This window comes from Antedon bifida, chromosome 10 (genome assembly GCF_963402885.1).
Source record: "Antedon bifida chromosome 10, ecAntBifi1.1, whole genome shotgun sequence".
Taxonomy (NCBI): domain Eukaryota; kingdom Metazoa; phylum Echinodermata; class Crinoidea; order Comatulida; family Antedonidae; genus Antedon; species Antedon bifida.
Genome location: NC_136235.1, coordinates 20,689,686 through 20,708,507, shown reverse-complemented (window position 1 = coordinate 20,708,507; position 18,822 = coordinate 20,689,686). Strand labels below are relative to the sequence as shown.

Below are 18,822 nucleotides of genomic sequence, written 5' to 3'. Positions count from 1 at the left end.
CAATAATTATGCGATAATATTGCCATATATGCGCATATATTGTATTATCATCATCTTATAGGGCCATAGTAACTAGTTACGTCAAAAAATAAAAGGTGAAAATTTGGTCATTTTCCGAAAATTTCCCTGTACTAGTACATGGATTTTTTCGAAAAATTGCCAAAATTTTCACTTTTTTAAATTCAATAATTATGCGATAATATTGCCATATATGCGCATATATTGTGTTATCATCATCTTATAGGGCCATAGTAACTTGTTATGTCAAAAAATAAAAATATGAAAATTTGGCCTTTTTCCGAAAATTTCCCTGTACTAATAGTACAGGGATTTCTTCGAAAAATGGCCAAAATTTTCACTTTTTTAAATTCAATAATTATGCGATAATATTGCCATATATGGGCATATATTGTATTATCATCATCTTATAGGGCCATAGTAACTTGTTATGTCAAAAAATAAAAAGGTGAAAATTTGGCCTTTTTCCGAAAATTTCCCTGTACTGTAAAGGGATTTTTTCGAAAAATGGCAAAATTTTCACTTTTTTAAATTCAATAATTATATAAAAAAATTTAATAATATTGCCATATATGCGCATTATATTGTGTTATCATCATCTTCGAGGACCATAGTAACTTGTTATGTCAAAAAATAAAAAGGTGAAAATTTGGCCTTTTTCCGAAAATTTCCCTGTACTGTAAAGGGATTTTTTCGAAAAATGGCAAAATTTTCACTTTTTTAAATTCAATAATTATGCGATAATATTGCCATATATGCTTATATATTGTGTTATCATTATCTTATAGGGCCATAGTAACTAGTTATGTCAAAAAATAAAAAGGCCAAAATTGATATCAAAAAGTTAAGAGGTATACATTTTTTCAAGAAAAAACCAGTTCTATAATAATAAAGATATTTGTATTTATTTCTACCAAAAATCACCAGAAATCAATGAATGATTAAATTAGAATACTGGACAAATAATAGCACACAAACATGAGGCCACCTGAGAACATCATTGGTGCAATTTGTTTAAAATTAACTTGCCAGTGTGTTATTTAAAAATGTTTCCTAATATAGTTAATATTAATCTTTTTTAAGGTTTTAGAATAATTAAAAATATTTAAAGATGCATCATTAAGTAGAATTAAATCAATTGTGTTTTTAATTGTATCGTTTTTAAAAATATTCAAGGCTAACTTTCACAAAACTTTGCTTAATCATGGAGCTATTATATTTGACATTATTACATGCAATGTATTGTAAATGAACATTTTAACAGATGAAGAAATAAAAGTACACTAGGTGGCAATTACTTAAGGCAAAACAAACCTAATAAACTTTGGAAGAGTTTACTCTTGAACGGAATTTAAAAGCTCAAAGATACAGCCATTTGTCTTATTTTGGGCCGAGACCCTGTCTTCAGGAAAGAGAAGTCTGTAATGTTCTAAAAAAAACAATATACTGAAGGGAATGTACTGCTACAAGGCTTAATTCAAGTCTGTATTACTAGACGCGATTCGACTTAATAGTGGTAAAAAGATAAATATTGTGGCACACATGACATCAAATGACAAATATCAAAATGGAGAATGTTGAAGAACTAACAACATAAAAAGACAATAACTAGAGATTTGGTCTACCAAAATACCTACATAAAATATAATTATTTATATAATAATTTTGTTGAAATCACAATAATTCAGCCTGTCTTCTCTATTATTTTAGAATATATTATACTCAAGTGATTTGATTAGACTATTGCACAAAGGTAAACAATAATACAGATTTCTTCATAATGAATTTTTTTCAAATCTGGACCTCTTGGGAGACCAGTACTTGTGTTTTGAAAGAGATATTCCAGAATAAAGAAAGATTTGTATTGTATTGTAATAATTCTCAGTAATACTGTATAGTAAATATTTACCCAAACCTGAAATGTATTTAACCATCACCAAAAAAAAAACTGTATGGTCAACTCTCCCAATCCTGGACCTCTTTAGACCGGCCTATAATGTTTGGTTTTTCCCGAAAATCTGTTATTCCAAATGTGTTTTTAATGGTAAAAATAATTTTTGAGATGTTTTGGACGCAAGAAAGGTCTGTATTTTGGGAGAGTTGACTGTCCTAAACCCTTCGAGAATTTTCAGATGTGTGCTCAAGATTATTTAAATTAGAATTTTCATTATGAATCATAAGTTGTCAATATATAAAACAGAATTACCAAAAGCGTAATATAAGAATGATGTTCGTTTAAGAACTGAAGCCATCTGGATTTTGTGTCTGCCATCGCCACAAGTCTTCACCTACGTAAAGAAGAAAACAAATGTAAATTAACATTTATGTGGTTTTTTTTTATTTTGTAATTATTTGTCTGTAAATCATACAGAATTATCAATCATGGGTCTGTCTCTAATTCCTTTATTTTCGCTGCACCCATCTGTATGCATATGTACAATTGTAAAACAGTACATACACATTTCATCAAGGCCTCTTGTTGCTTTCCAGTTCAACTCTTTCTCTGCCAATGAGGAATCAGCATGTATATTTCCAAGGTCACCAGCTCGTCTGTCAACAATTTTATATGGTATCTGAAATAAAACAAATTATAAATCATCATAAGAAATATAAAGGAAGATAGGGGTATTTTGTGGGTGGGGTTAGGATAGTTTGAAGATGGAATTTAAGTGTATCTTACTATGAAGAAACCAATCAAATATTATGATTAATCATCTAGCTAATTGTTACAAAGTTTTCACCAAAAATTCATTTTTTTTTCTCATTACAATGAGGAAAAAAGAACAAAATATATTCCACCAAATGCCAATCTTTTTATAATCTTTTTTAGTTTAAAAAGCATAAAATGACACAGAAAATGAAATAGAATATCCTCTTTCATCATTAAAAATAAATTATTTTAGGGATCTTATTTAAGTCTGAATACATTTATGAGGTCAAAAGACAAATAAATGTTGTTTCGAAGATTGATGAGGTACTTAAATGGCCAAGTCACATTTACAAGAATACTCAAACATTAAAGCTTGGTTCCCACTAGAGACGCAACGACGTAACGCAACGCAAGTGATTTGACTAATCACACGCGATGGATTATTCGAACAGTCAACTTGCTTTGCGTCTACGTCCTTGCGCTGCGTCATAGCGGGAACCAAGCTTAGAAGCAAAGGCACTTAGAATACAATATGTTCACCTGTTTTCCTGAGGCTTTTTCTAATGATTTGATCATTTCTATGACTGAATATCCTTTACCAGATCCTAGGTTGTAGATCTTTAAACCACAGTCTTGATTTAACTTCTCAATAGCACACACGTGACCTTTAGCCAGGTCAACAATGTGAATATAATCTCGGACACCTTAAAAATACAATTGTAAAGAGTTATAACATAGAAATCTTTAAGTTGACACATATTCTGCTATGCTGTATATGTAAATGCTTAGAAATTTTTAAAGGCATAAATTAATTTAGTGGTCAAATTCACACTTGAGTGAAATATTTCCTGAACATTAAGTATTTCACTTAAGTCAATATATATATATAAGAATTTTATAATCCTGGGAAACATTTAAATATTAATGAATTAATGTTAATTATTTTATTATTACAGTACCTGTTCCATCAGGTGTATCATAATCATCGCCAAATACTTTGACCTTGGGTCGTCGTCCAATCGCTACCTGTGCTACAAATGGCATTAGGTTGGCCGGCGGTCCTTTCGGATCTTCCCCAAGCATTCCTGACTTATGAGATCCAACTGGATTGAAGTATCTCAGGATGACAACATGGAAATCCTGTCAAAGAAAAATGAAAACAATACTTTCTTAAAACCATAACTTAATTTAAATTGATTCGCATTGGCCAGCCCAATGGTGTACAGTATTAGGTGTGTTAACTGTATGAAAGTGACTTTTACTGAAAAATGATGAGTTTAAACATATCTAAAAAAATAAAATAGATAAAATAAGAATAACAGAATATTATCTTACTGGATCTGCTTCCCGGTAGTCACAAAGTATCTCCTCAATAAAGAACTTTGTTTTTCCGTAGGGATTTGTGATTCCTTGACCAACCTGGTGGTCTTCGGTCAATGGAAGTTTATTTGGTGGTCCATAGACTGTAGCTGAGCTGGAAAAGACCATCTTTTTCACACCTTGTTCTTTCATTACCTGAAACGAAATGAGAGAATGGTATTTGTTAATAGGTGGTGGTATAACAGGATAAAATGTTCCCCTCCCCCACCTCTCCCTTTTAGGGTAATCATACTGTTTATTGACTGCCTCATAAAGACAACTTAAAACCCCAAGTTTTATTACACCATGAAATATTTTAATATTAAAATTAATAGCTGTATTAAAATTACCACCTCCCTTTACAGAATATTAACAAACCACTGTGAGAGTGATGTTTAGTTTAGTGCATTTTAATAATGCTTTATATACTGAAAGGTAGCTTGTATGAGGAATTTAAGGCTTAAATCAGCTTTGCATGTGTCTGTTTATTAGATAAGAAAAACAATACACAATTCTAACCTCCAATAAATTAATAGCACCTCCTACATTTACTTTGTAGTATCGCAGTGGTTGTTCTGTTGATTCTCCGACCGCTTTTAATGATGCTAGATGTATTACTGAGGTAATTTTATGCTGTAAAGATAAACAAATATTACAATCACAATAACAATACATTTTTGTACCGCATTTACAATTTGAATAAATATACATTTATTTATTTTTTATTTCAAACCAACAGTGTGGGCCATCAATTTTAGTTTGAGAATAAAATATAAAACACAATAAAGGTATACATATATATAAGATAAGATAATAAGATTTATAAACAACTCGACTACTGCATGTGGTACAGGCATTGTCGATGTATCTTCACCTTTCAAGACAACTTACCTTTTTAAAAACTTCTGTTAATGAGGCTTTATTAAGTATATCAACTTCATAGCATGGAATAGACTTTCCTGTGATTTCTGCAACTCTATTTATACTGACAGGAAGTCCATTCTCCGCTGTTAAAAATTATACATGTGACTTGTAAATAAAAGTTCATTATTCAGGGTTTTACTAAATATCATGCTAAGTGGAAATAATTTTTTAGCAGAAATTATTCGTCTTATCTTTAATAATCTTCTCCAAAATTGACAGTTTTGAGGAAAGTTTATTAATTATGAAAACAGAAATGTCGACTACCATTGAATTTGAAAGTAAAAATATTGAAAACAATGAAATATACATCATGTGACCAGGATTCAATATTTCAACTTAATTATGTCATCATGAACATATATACATACATATTTTTACATACATACATTATATTTCAGTATATCACCGGGCGGTTTCGAATTAATGTTCTTTGCCTGATTTGTTTACATACATATAAATATATATATAACCCTTCATCACTTGCACTGATGAAGGGCTAGTGTTGCCCGAAAGCTCTGCTAACTTTTCTGGCTGTTTACTTTATCGTTTTGATTTAGCTTTTCGCTTTTTTATTTGTATCTCCATTGAGATCCAGCCACTGATACCCACAGCATTGTCATTTTTTTCAGTAATTTGCCTTTGGATTTATAAATATATACATATATATTTAATACACAATTGGAAAAAACAGGAAGCAGAACGCAAATTCCGAGTGGTAGACAAGGTCGACCATCGCCCGACCACCATGGCGAGAACTCTGCATACATATCCATTAAATAAACAATTTGAAAAAAACAACAATGGACACAAAAAATAGCTAATGTCCTTGACTACTGCTAAAGTTCTGTCTACACTATCAAACTTTATATGACAACAAAATGTGATGTACCCAAATATGGAAATGATATGCACAAATATGGTAGTGCTTTAGATTGATTTGTTACCTTTCATAGCATTTACAAAGTTGTCAACAACCACAGGATTGTAACCTGCTTCCACCAATTCCAAAATGGTGTGGCTACCAATGTATCCTGCACCCCCTGTCACAAGTATTGCTTCTGCTGCCATATTCTGTAAAACAAAGTTATGAATCTATCAGGATAGCTTCTGTTTGGATAAGTAAATGATAATACTCTGGTAATGTGTGTGAATTAATGATCTTCAAAGTTCAAAAGTTATCTCCGCATAAAAAATCACACCAAATCTTCAAAAATGTTTTCGGGAAGCGAAGCAATGCAAAAACATTTCCGAGAATAGGCCTAGCCTAGAGGGCCTAGCTAGGGGATTAGGCCAACTTCGGCCACAGACAATTTCGGCCACAGACAATAATACTACCATATCTATGGAACGCCCATAGTGCCATTGATAGAGGAACAATGAGACACGACAATGTAATACAGGATTATCGATTTCATTGTGTTTTACTTTTGTTTTTTTTTTTTACACAGGAAAACACGGACACAGACAAACTTGGCAATTAATTAATTAATGAAAATAAAATACGAACACGTATTTTGTAGCTAGGTGGCATGATGAGAGAAGAAACAAAGAATTACGCAGATACCGATATTTCAGAGTACAAAAAATACAATACGGTTGAAATTAAAATGTATAGTTTTTACAAATAAAAGAAATGAATTGAATGAGGCCTAAGTGATACTAATTGTATGTACATTTTTCTATAAATATAAAACGAATTGAAGTACGTAGGGATATATACTAATTTTATTGTGTCGAGGTACAATAAATATAACTTTGAAGGAATAAGAATCGGAAGAAACAATTAAAGAGTATATAATTATTAAGAATTAATGTTGTAAGATGTAAATGAAACACTGGTAAATAAATGTTAATAGAAATGCGTGCGTTTGTTTTTGCGTGTAAAATTTTACCTAATAAAATGAACTTGAAATATTAGTAAAACACCACTACCCAAGAGGAATTATGCGAAGGCATTGAAGAATTTTTTTTTAGATATGTTTCTGAACAGGCTCAGAATGAATTTCTGCCTGTGTGCGTCATGAGGTAAGGTAAAAACATTGAATTACTCCTGTTTGTATTAAAAACCAATCAAATTAATGAAGACGACAAAGTTTTATTAAATTTATTTTTTTTATCACTAATTTTCTTCTTGATTCTGCTTGTATTGATGTGTGAGTTCCTGATATCCCTCTTTGTTCCTTAGGTCACCTAAGCAATGGAAGGAAAAACGTTTTAATTAAATTTCTTTTTTTTTCTTAGCATTTCTTTTTTCATAGCCAAACTATTAAGGAGTATGGTCGAAGCGGCCGCCAACCAAAGCGGCCGCCAGTTTAATATTGTCATTTGTATGGAACGCCATGTGCGCTTTAATCTTTGATTGTCGTTGTCAACACCATGGCCTATGGCGAGTTGAGTTACAGCTGTATGTATGGTCAAACCAATAAATATAAGCCAAATCATGTACTATCGAATCTTTATATTTCTATAAAAATTAAGTTTGCCTGCCGATAAATTAATGTATATTTTATTTGTATTTTAATATTAACTAACTAAATATATTTACATATAGGCCTATAACTATCGAATCATTAATAATTTACGTTTGCATCATAATCTACGTACTATTGAACCTTTATATCTCATTTACTATTTATTTATTTATATCTCTTTTTTTTTAAATATTGGCAGTGAAGGGAAAAAATAACGTTGAACTAACCCGACGTTTCTCGAGCACTCTCCTATCGAATCTTTATACATACGTATTGCATTAATAATTTACGTACGGTATTGCCGAATCTTTATATCTCATTTACATACTATCGAATCTTTTTACAGTATTGCAATAATAATTTACGTACGGTATTGCCGAATCTTTATATCTCATTTACATACTATCGAATCTTCATACAGTATTGCAATAATAATTTACGTACGGTATTGCCAAATCTTTATATCTCGTTTACTTTACTATCGAATCTTCATACAGTATTGCAATAATAATTTACGTACGGTATTGCCGAATCTTTATATCTCGTTTACTTTACTATCGAATCTTCATACAGTATTGCAATAATAATTTACGTACGGTGTTGCCGAATCTTTATATCTCATTTACATACTATCGAATCTTTATACAGTATTGCAATAATACGTACGGTATTGCCGAATCGTTATATCTCGTTTACTTTACTATCGAGTCTTTATACAGTATTGCAATAATAATTTACGTACGGTGTTGCCGAATCTTTATATCTCATTTACATACTATCGAATCTTTATACAGTATTGCAATAATAATTTACGTACGGTATTGCCGAATCTTTATATCTCATTTACATACTATTGAATCGTTATACAGTATTGCATTAATAATTTACGTACGGTATTGCCGAATCTTTATATATCATTTACATACTATTGAATCGTTATTATACAATATTGTATTAATAGTTTGCGTACGGTATTGCCGAATCTTTATATCTCGTTTACCTACTATCGAATCTTTATACAGTATTGCAATAATAATTTACGTACGGTGTTGCCGAATCTTTATATCTCATTTACATACTATCGAATCTTTATACAGTATTGCAATAATACGTACGGTATTCCCGAATCGTTATATCTCATTTACACTGTACTATCGAATCTTGATTTTTTATTGATTAGTAATAGGGTGTGTTATACATTAAGTGTTATTCCATTGTAATACATTGTTTGTGTTTTCAATAAAGCAACATGGGGACGAAAACGCGACCTTCTACAGCACTTTTCCTGGCCGGCCGTGTAGTTATTAGCAGAAATTCGCGTAATTAATTAACGTACCGTACAGAAACTTGCATCTTATTTTAGTATTTAAAACTAATTTTAAATTGATCAATATTTATATATCTGAAGGTATAAAATAATTTAGGATATTAAATAAATAAATTGATGTCATCATGTTATTGTAATTATTATGATTGCGAACACTACTACAGTAGTTACTTTACTAATTAATTAATATACAATAACAAATATATATATTTTGATATACTTTATTGAAAATATATATATATTATTCTTAATAATTGGGTTATTATATATTATATTAATATACAATACAAACACCACAATGTATTTTATTGACTTTATTAAACATATCATTTAGTAGAACAGTTAAAGTAAGTAATCATCGATTCGCCATTTCGTTTAAAAGAACGTATCACATTCAATCTGTAAAAAAAGAGAATAAATTACATAATAATTTAGATTGTTATTTACGTCCGAGGTAAAGAAAACCTGTCGAAACAATGACAATCAAAGATTACAAAACAACGACAATCAAAGCGCACACGGCGTTCCATACAAATTACCGTTATTGAACTAGCGGCCGCTTTGGTTGGCGGCCGCTTCGACCGTAATCCTTAAGATCCACTATTAATACATGAGATGCGATAACTAATAGCAAAAACAATAGCACGGTCTAATATATGCGTGAATGGCGCGCCATAGAAATCTGTTGTGGCCGAAACTGTCTGTGGCCGAAACGGTCATATGCCTAGCTAGGTAATTAATCAATAATAATTTATATAATGTTAAATTAACCAAGTATTTGTCAAATTTTGACATGTCTGCATAACAGGTAAGATGGCTACACGCAGGTCAGTGAGTGTACATTCAGAGAGTCTAGGTCTAACCAGTATAGTATAACCTAGGCTAGGCCTGATCTCTCTAGCTTGCCTAGTACGCCAGGCTTGTGAACTTGCGGCCCCTCCTACTAAACTGCTCTATCTAGCTAGGCTATAGGCTAGGCCTAGCTTCTAGCCTGACCGATTCAATGTGGCATACCAAACTATCTAAGCTTAGCTAAATTAAAACAGAGTTTTTCCTACTAATATCACATATCACCCATACCATGATAACTTAGTTAATTATAATAAATACTCATTTTACCGGTTAATAAGATAGTCCACGTACACACATGTCTTCTCCCACGTAGACAAGTAAACAATGTTTGCTGCCCTCTATAATTATCGTTCTAGTTCTACGGTCTATTGATACAACATTCAAGAGCTCTATGGTTCAACACTTCATAGACTTTATTATTTAGTTCTGGGCTTTTATTAGCCACCGCTAAAACTTAATACTAAGCTCGTACATCCCAACTTGAGTAATTATAACAAATATCGTTAGTTATAGGCTTACAATGTTTTATTTCATAAAATGTATGTCAGACTGAGCAAAATCAAATAGGCCTAGGTCAGTATCGACAAAGCTACAAAAGCAAAATGCAACCACGGTTTTAATTAGGTGATCATTTAGAATAAAATGATCACCTATTGTTATTGTATAAAATCTTTATTATTATTTTTTTTTTTATTGGTTTTCCGCAACGAAGTTGCAGGAAAACCTCTTGTGATTGTACGAAATCATCATCATCATCATCATCATCTTTTTTTTTTTCATCTTCTTTCTTTCTGTATGATTTTTGTGTAACGCTTTTCTCTAAAACTTGCAAACATAACATTTTTTTAACTATGTTGACATTTTGACATTTATGTAACGTCGTCAAGCGAAGCTTTTCATGATGCTTACAATTGCGCAACGTGACGTACGCGCGATTTAACGATTTTCTCGTATTTAACATAGCTCGACAACCAAATAACATTTCAACTTGAAACTTTGCAAAAGTTTAATTTATATTATGCGCTAACTTTCTGTGGGAAAAAAATTGCGTGTTTTACACAAAGTTACGCGCGCACGCGCATTTAAAATTTCAAAATGCGCAAAATTAATTTATAATCAACTTTCTACGCGTTTCATGTCGTTTTAAGCATGTCAAAAATTCCCACGCGTGCGCACATTTTTACGTGTGCGGTGCGCACGTAGCATTGAAAACGTATTTTTTTCGCGTGATTTATGTTTTTCCAGCCTTTTCTAGTAATTTTACCAAATTTTAAACAATTTCGACTTAAAGATACGTCATACGAGCACGTCGAATTGGACAATTTGCGCGCGTTTTTTATGAAAAGGTTAAAAAATTCGTTTAAAATATGCCTTTTTTTAAACAGTCGTAATTTCTAAACTAGACGGTCAACTTTTTGTGGATGGCATATTCTGGAAGTAGATGAGTTGTAGATATCGTATCAGGTATTAATATGGCTAACCGGACATTGTGACGTCATCGTATGGCCACGCGAATATAAAATTTAGGATTTTTGTATCTTTCGTCATAGCTTACCACATTGAATAGAGCGCATCTCCACTTATCCGTTTTCCATTTTCACCCCGATTTTGATATTGTCTAGGTCAATCAACTATCTTTCGCAGGAGTTAAAAATATTTTAATTTTTTTGACGTCATCATGCATAAAAATTTAAATCACGTGTGGCATTAATTTCATCTTTACAGTAAATTTTAATCTGTTATAGCTCGTAAGAATAAAATGTGATAATCACGATTAAAACTTTTTCTGGAAGCTATTGGATTGTAGATACGAAACTATGTAAAAATGTTGCCAATCGGATGTTGTGACGTCATCATATGGCCAGTTAAATAAAAAAGGTCGTATTTTCATCTTTTGCGTCATAATTCATTACATTTAAAAGAGCGCGCATCAATATTTCACGTATTCAAATTTCTTCTACACGCTAATACGTTGTTGCTGAGATAATTTCCTTTTGGAAATGCTACCTTCGCGTTTCATTTTAAAACCGTCAACATGTTAAAAATTGCAATAAATATCGGGTCCCGTAATTTCACCTATTCTACACTGTATGTGATATGGATACAGATTATACTGTGTATACTATATATGAATTTAAATAATAAAATTCAGCAATAACAACATATCATATTCTTCAGTTCAGGTCATAATGCCAACGTGAACACTTCCTTTTGTCCTCAACCTATCCCCTTAATGTTAATGTTGCACCACTTGCGCGGCGGAAAACCAAACTCGTCAAAGTGACGAGTTACATGTCTAGTTATTTTTTTTCTTTTTATTGTTTCTGTACACTATTTTGTGTAACAATTATCTCAAAAAGTTTAATGTCAATGATTACAAAAATTTTAGAATATCTTTCAAATAATATAACTTAATCCTAATAAGCTTTCCAGCGTGATCACTCATCCGTGACGACATTTATACGCCATTTTGCGAAATCACATTATCAATCATATCTCCATAATTCATTATCACATATTAGTGAAATTCACTACACGTAAACTTCAGATCAAGGGTAAAAATATTAGCAAATAAAAACGCACGCGCACATAGGTTCATGCGCGTGATATCGCGCGTTAAAAATTTAAAACGCTCAAAATTAAGTTTTGATCAATTTAGAGCATGAATTAGGCCATTTGCGTGTTTCAAAAAATTACTGCGCAAAAATGCGTTTTTGCGCGCGCGATACTTAAAAAGCGTAAAAAACATGAATTTTTTTACAAATCTCATTCTACTCACCATCCTTAGTACATTCACCAAATTTGAGTCAGTTCCGACTTAAAATAACGCTATACGAGCACGTTAAAAATGACAAAATGCGCACATTAATTTTACAAAAGTTCTGAAAATGGTGAAAAATAGGTCTTTTTTAAAATGAAAATAATTCTTCAGAATGCAAGATGACCCCCGATTTTTTTAACTTATTCTGGAAGCCATTGAGTTGTAGATATGAATTCATGTACACATTTTACGTACAAAATGTTTTGACGTCATCAAATGGCCACTTGAATTTAAAAATTAGGATTTGTTATCTTTTTGTGTAGATTATCACATTCAACAGAGCGCATCTTGGTTATGTGTGCTCGAATTTCGCACAACTTTCAGTATGTGCTTGCTTAATTAATTATCTTTATCATGAGTTGACACTATCTTCATTTTAATGACGTCATCACGCGTAAAAACTTGAATAACGTAGGCCGTGTAATTTCACCTTCGCAGTAAATTTGAATATCTTACAGCTCTTCAGAATTGAAGGTTACCTTGATGATTATAATTTATTATGAAAGCTGATGAAATGTAGATATTAATTCATATAAAAATTAAGCCTATCGGATGTTGTGACGTTAACATATGGCCAGTTGAAGTGAAAAAGTAGTTTTTTCATATTTTTCGTCAAAGTTATACACAATTCAAAGAGCGCGCACAGCGCTTCTACGTGCCAAATTTTTTTCCAAATCTTATATTTTTTTGCTCAATTAATTATCTTTCGAAATTGTCATCTTAAAGTTTAGTTTGATAACGTCATCATGCCAAAAAATTAGAACATGTGTGTCCCGTAATTTCACCTATGCTACACTGTATATAGATATACAGTATATACTGTACATATTGTATATGGCATATAGGCACAACTCAGCACTATAAGCATATAATAGGATGGCATACATCAACATTTTCCGATCGTATGTTAACGTACGTGCATGTTTTAAAAAAAATTAATTTCAGTAAAATGATAAAAATGATCACCTATAATTCGTCAAAGTGACGAATTAAATTCTAGTTTTTTCTTTAATGTTTTCTCTCAAAATGTCTACGAAATAGAAAGGATTACGACGTATTTATTATATTAATATACAATTATTTGTTTAATAATATATTATTTATCTTATTTTACTAATATAGTCAAAATTCAGAAACTCAGTTGTGGGATCTGTGTGTCAGCTGGTACGCAAATTAAAGTAGGGTCTAGCTACATGCAAAATTGCACTATGATAGCTGCAGACTACCCTACCGACATTCGTAGGTGGGTGGGAGGAGGTTATGTCATTTTAAAAACAGTGCTCGGAATTGGTTTATATTCACAAGTTAACGGGGAAGAAAAGGAAAATATAATATCAATTATAATCTCACTGGTATTAATTGTTAGAAAATACCTTACCAACTTGGCACAAATGCCGAAAAGATGTTTGAAAGGTTGTCCACTACAAACATTGAACTACAATAAAAACAAATACTAGGGCATTTTGAAGAGGATGGTAAAACATACAGACAGGGTTTGAGCAAACGTCTACTGTTTCATACAATAATCTTTCTGCAAACATTTATTATTCAAAAGGCGAGGACTTTGTCAACAGCAAATTGCTGTGTTCTGATCACAAATCATAGATATGGTATTGCTTGAATATAATCCATGAACCGTCTGTTCCATCACGAGCGGCGCATAGAATCAAAGCCCTGTCATATCCAGCTTCATCCATATTCCTGGTTAAAACCAAGTTTATCGGATAGAATTTGATACATGATTGTGTCATTCTTGGTCTACGAAAACATTGAGTAAAAAAACAAACTATCAAACTGGTTTGACAAAAAAAGTCTGATGTGTCCCAATATGGTAGTGATATGCTCAAATATGGTAGTGATATGACATCATCGTGTCCATGGGCACATCACATTTGTCACATAAAGTTTAATAGTGTATACTTTAGATGCCCCAATTAAATTGTCCAGTTACTAGAAAGTTTCTTTATCTGGAAGCGTTTTTATTTTGCGACAATGTTCTTCTAACTATATCAGCATGGTGAACAACGTGATTTCTGCTGCTTTTCGCTAGTTGACAAATGAGCTGTACTTGATAAGGCACGGTTTAGACGGTTACTGGATTCTTGCATTGTACCCTGAAAAAAAAAGCCAACCAATACTCTGAAATAGCTGAAAGCTTAGTAAATATTGATTCAGTGGCGTAACGGATATGAGCGCTCACTGGCTAAACCCAGGGATCCCCTGAGCAGTGCCTCCAGAAAAAACAGGCATTAAAATATGTCGAAAAAGGCGTTGGAGGGCCACTTAGAGTACCTAACCCATGGGCCTCAGGCCTCTGCGTTACGCCAATGCTGCCAATATTTCATTACTTTATGACATTCTACGCGTCGCACTTTTTAAAATCGTCGCAATTTGTAGTAACTGAGTTGTCGCATTTTTTGTAACACTACAATGTGCGACAGGTTATTAAGACGTAAAAATCGACTCAGGATCGAATCGAATTGATTTGTAAACAGCAATAAGTTAGTCAGATATAAAACAAGTCCGTACTTACAGCACGCGGTCTTGAGTTAGCCGCCATGGCTTGCGCAAGCGTCTCAAATACATTGTCCACGTTTATATTCGTTTTAGCACTGGTTTCAAAAAACGTCAAATTCTTTTGAATAGCAAACTGAAAATAACCATAATTAAAAAATAATAATAATAAGCAATTTATAGAATTAAATACGTTTTAATTACTTTTGTTTTGTGTTCACATTTCCGAAATCTCCAGGCTACTGTTAGTCCTAATTGCTTCCAATATTACAAGATGGTCACCATCATCTAAAGCCTTGTCTATCAAACTTTATGTGACAACAAATAATGTGAGGTGCCCATATGGACACGATGATGTCACATCACTACCATATTTGAGCATATCACTACCATATTTGGGCACATCACACTTTTTTGTCAAACTAGTTTGATAGTGTAGACAGAGCTTTAGACAAAAATTCAACGCGATGCAATTTGAAACTATCATGCCCATGGTTGTGTGTATGAACGTAACCTATCGTAGCCTACCTGTGATCCAGTCTCATTGTCTATTGTGTGTGTGAACGTAACTTATCGTAAGCCTACCTGTGATCCAGTCTCAGTGGCTATTGTGTGTGTGAACGTAACTTATATCTTAGCCTACCTGTGATCCAGTCTCAGTGGCTATTACTCGTGCGTCTGAATCGCATTTATTTCCCACTATTATTAACTCAACGTCTTCGGGTGCATTCTTTAATAATAAACAATAATATTTTAATTGATATCAAACAAATAGAAATTTAACTTTAAAGAATTATCACAGCTCTTCAAGCAATTGAAAATTCTATACAAAATGCAGACCCCAACCCCCCACCCAACAAAAAGCGAAATATCTGAATTTGCCCTTTAGATGAGAGAGGATTCGAAATAGATTAGTAAAAACAGAAATAATCACGGTAAGCTATGCTAAACCAAAAAGACGCAATAAATTCAACAAGTTATTTCTTATGGCCTATCATCAATTCTCGTTTTGATAAGATGATAGATGATGATGGATGATAATATTACGACGAAATTGGTTGAAAATGTACTTTTTTTTAATAATGCAATTAGATTAAATAATTATACCCTCTCTATATCTTTCAGCCAATCATTTAACGTTCTGAATGTTTTTTCTTGTGTGACGTCATATGTGAGCAGGATACCCACGGCTCCGCGATAATAAGATCGGGTCATTGACCGGAACCTCTCTTGACCAGAGGTATCCCACAGTTGCAGCTTCATCGTACGTCCATCAACTTCAATCGTTTTAACTCTAAAATCCAAACCTATGTAAACGTAAATAAAGCATTAACTATAGCATAAGTACATTGTTGTTCTGATAACAAAAAAACGCCATACGCGCGCACAGGTAATGCTCTACTCTGATTCTGATGGTAACGAGTCTTCAATCATGGAGGACTTAAACGCAATTTCCTCAATTGAGGATAAAAATATCTATATTTATAATCATCATATACCTAACGTAGCTTTCGTCTGCATCTCTGATGATGTACCCTCAGAATATCTCCGTAGTAGGCATGTCTTTCCAACGTTTGTTTCGCCTACAATCAAAACTTTATAAAGTGACTGTGAAGATTTTCTTAGATCATCATCATCGAAACCATTCATCATTATTACTATAGTACTATGTTATGATCCGAGATATTGCCTCTTGCTGCTCAAAGTGTTCACTCCGACATGACAATGTCGCATCTATTTTGTAAGATATTTTGACCGTAACAACCACTTTCTCTGTGAATAAAGACAGATCGATATTTAAAACAAAGCATACAAATTCAAATTATCTTCAAATAATCATTTACTACATTTAGGCTACATAAGCCTACACCCCTCGTTTTAGTCCAGCATCCGCCACTCAGTAAAATCTGTCTATTTGTAACATAGTAACGATCGGGTTGAATTCGTTCATTTAAAAATAATTTAGGCCAAAACAAAATTTTAGATAAGCAAAAGACTATTGAAATATTTTCAGGTGGTAAGGCTGCTACACTGTTTTTCTACCACGAGTCAATCTCTTTACATGCAGTAGGCCTTATGCATTTAATCCATGAATTATGTAACTCATTACAACCGACGTGTATGATATTTACTAAAATGCCCAGATTTTGCATATAGGCCTACACACTGGTTACCGATTCTTAAGTCTAGCTGGTGGATTTAAATCAAAGAAAAAAATAATCTTACCTTAATAAATTAATGGGTTTTCGTAACAAGTTTTGATTAAAATTGATTTGCATAAAACAGAATAATATCAAATATTATCAAGCATGCGTGCGTACTTTTCCATAGGCCTAGGTATTTTGAGGGCCAAAGTTCGTATTTAACTATTGATAATTCTACCAGCCACAGCATGCAGAGGGTCAATACTCATTTTGATAAAATGTAATATAATTAAACTGCAGGGGAAGACCTAGAACTCGTGACGACTGGGGTTGCTAAATTTTGGTCTCTCTAGGTCTCTTTCCTCAATGTCTCAGCTACATAATGATCCTTTTATGAAATAAATGACTTACATAAACTTTTACTATAATTATTGTGTTTGTATCTTTTTGCCTTCATTTGTGGAAGGTAATGATTTATGTATTAATATAAATCTGTAAGGGTGGGAGTGCGGTGAGGACGGGGAAGGTAGTTGACAGTTGTTTTGGTATGTTATGTTAATCAGTCATTTGATTTTGTTTTATCTTCTTTTCTTTGCCATTATACTTTTCTGTATGTAAATTAATTTTTTTTGTATTTTATATGTTATATATTTTATATTGTTATTTTGAAGGATGCACATTTGTGCTGCAAGTGTGCCACCGATCTAAAAAGGTGTAAATCCAAATAAATAAATAGTATAAAGTATTTAAACATGGGCTGCTGTATATCGTATTACATGTGTGGATAATATTCACCAGTACAATCACCAGTTTATATTCTTGTACTGTAAATTTGCACATGACGTGATTATTCAGAGTGTAGACTTCAGGAAATAGGCCTAAATAATATTCATAACATTGTTAAAAGGATAGTGAAAGTAAACAGCAGGTTTACGTGATCAAACACAGACATTAGGACTATATTAATCCACCGTTCACATGGTAATATTAATACGCTTCTTAGGCCTAAACTAATGTTCCTTTTCTCCCAAGTCCCCATTCCAAATACTCCACAAATCACATAATCAATATCGATCGTGGTGCCTGCTTTATTGACCTGCGTACAGTGTAGGCCTAATGCATATAAGTAACCAATGTAAAACCTCTATTCACTATAAGTAAACATTTGGACTGTTTAAAACTTACTTACCTACTTACAAAATCGATCAATGTGTGTTTTTTGAACAGACGGACCTATAGCAGTATGCTACCTCATTCCTGCATATTAGCCACTATAGTTTAAACCAGTGTAAACACGTACTGGACTAACACTGAATATTCTGGTATTGTAGCTGGTAGTGTTGTTTAGTCTATTGAGAGATTTGTTTATATTCTCATGTGACTCCACCAGCAACCTATAATACCTTCCTGTACAATATTCATAATCTTTCCGGTAAGAGTATTAATGAGTTACGGCTTTACTCGGCCGCGGCGGGTTTAGCTCTCGGCGAGTGGATTTTTACTCTTTTAAAATAGTTAAATTGTGTAAAAAAATTATCGCTTGAAATGCATGACTCACTCTTTCATAAGAGTGACTAATCACTCTAGAGCTTTGTTGCCACTAGGACGCAACGCACGGACGTAACACAACGAAAAGTTATTTGACCAATCACAAGCGATGGATTATTCGAACAGGTGCGTGTGATTGGTCAACTCGCTTGCGTTGTGTCTACATCCTTACGTTGTGTAGGTTGCGTCGCTAG

General features: G+C 32.7%; 2 protein-coding genes across 3 annotated transcripts; both read right to left on the bottom strand.

The window, feature by feature from the left end:
• Positions 1–907: 907 nt before the first annotated feature.
• LOC144854781 (UDP-glucose 4-epimerase-like) lies at positions 908–9,977 on the bottom strand. Of its 2 annotated transcripts, none has more exons than XM_078712764.1 (9): positions 9,869–9,977; positions 5,896–6,022; positions 4,919–5,034; positions 4,547–4,660; positions 4,004–4,183; positions 3,628–3,808; positions 3,209–3,372; positions 2,477–2,591; positions 908–2,306 (listed from the first exon to the last, which is right to left on the bottom strand). In XM_078712764.1, the coding sequence occupies exons 2-9, from the start codon at positions 6,017–6,019 to the stop codon at positions 2,254–2,256; spliced, it is 1,047 nt and encodes a 348-aa protein (XP_078568890.1). In that variant the 5' UTR covers positions 6,020–6,022; positions 9,869–9,977; the 3' UTR covers positions 908–2,253. The 2 variants fall into 2 exon arrangements, with proteins under 2 accessions (XP_078568890.1, XP_078568889.1); XM_078712763.1 differs by lacking the exon at positions 9,869–9,977 and adding an exon at positions 9,830–9,848.
• A 3,483-nt stretch (positions 9,978–13,460) lies between these two features.
• LOC144854790 (ras-related protein Rab-13-like) lies at positions 13,461–18,498 on the bottom strand. The gene is made up of 6 exons (XM_078712774.1): positions 18,270–18,498; positions 16,436–16,709; positions 16,044–16,243; positions 15,580–15,666; positions 14,956–15,072; positions 13,461–14,536 (listed from the first exon to the last, which is right to left on the bottom strand). Exons 2-6 carry the CDS (start codon positions 16,587–16,589, stop codon positions 14,432–14,434), a joined length of 663 nt encoding a protein of 220 aa, XP_078568900.1. The 5' UTR covers positions 16,590–16,709; positions 18,270–18,498; the 3' UTR covers positions 13,461–14,431.
• Positions 18,499–18,822: the final 324 nt, after the last annotated feature.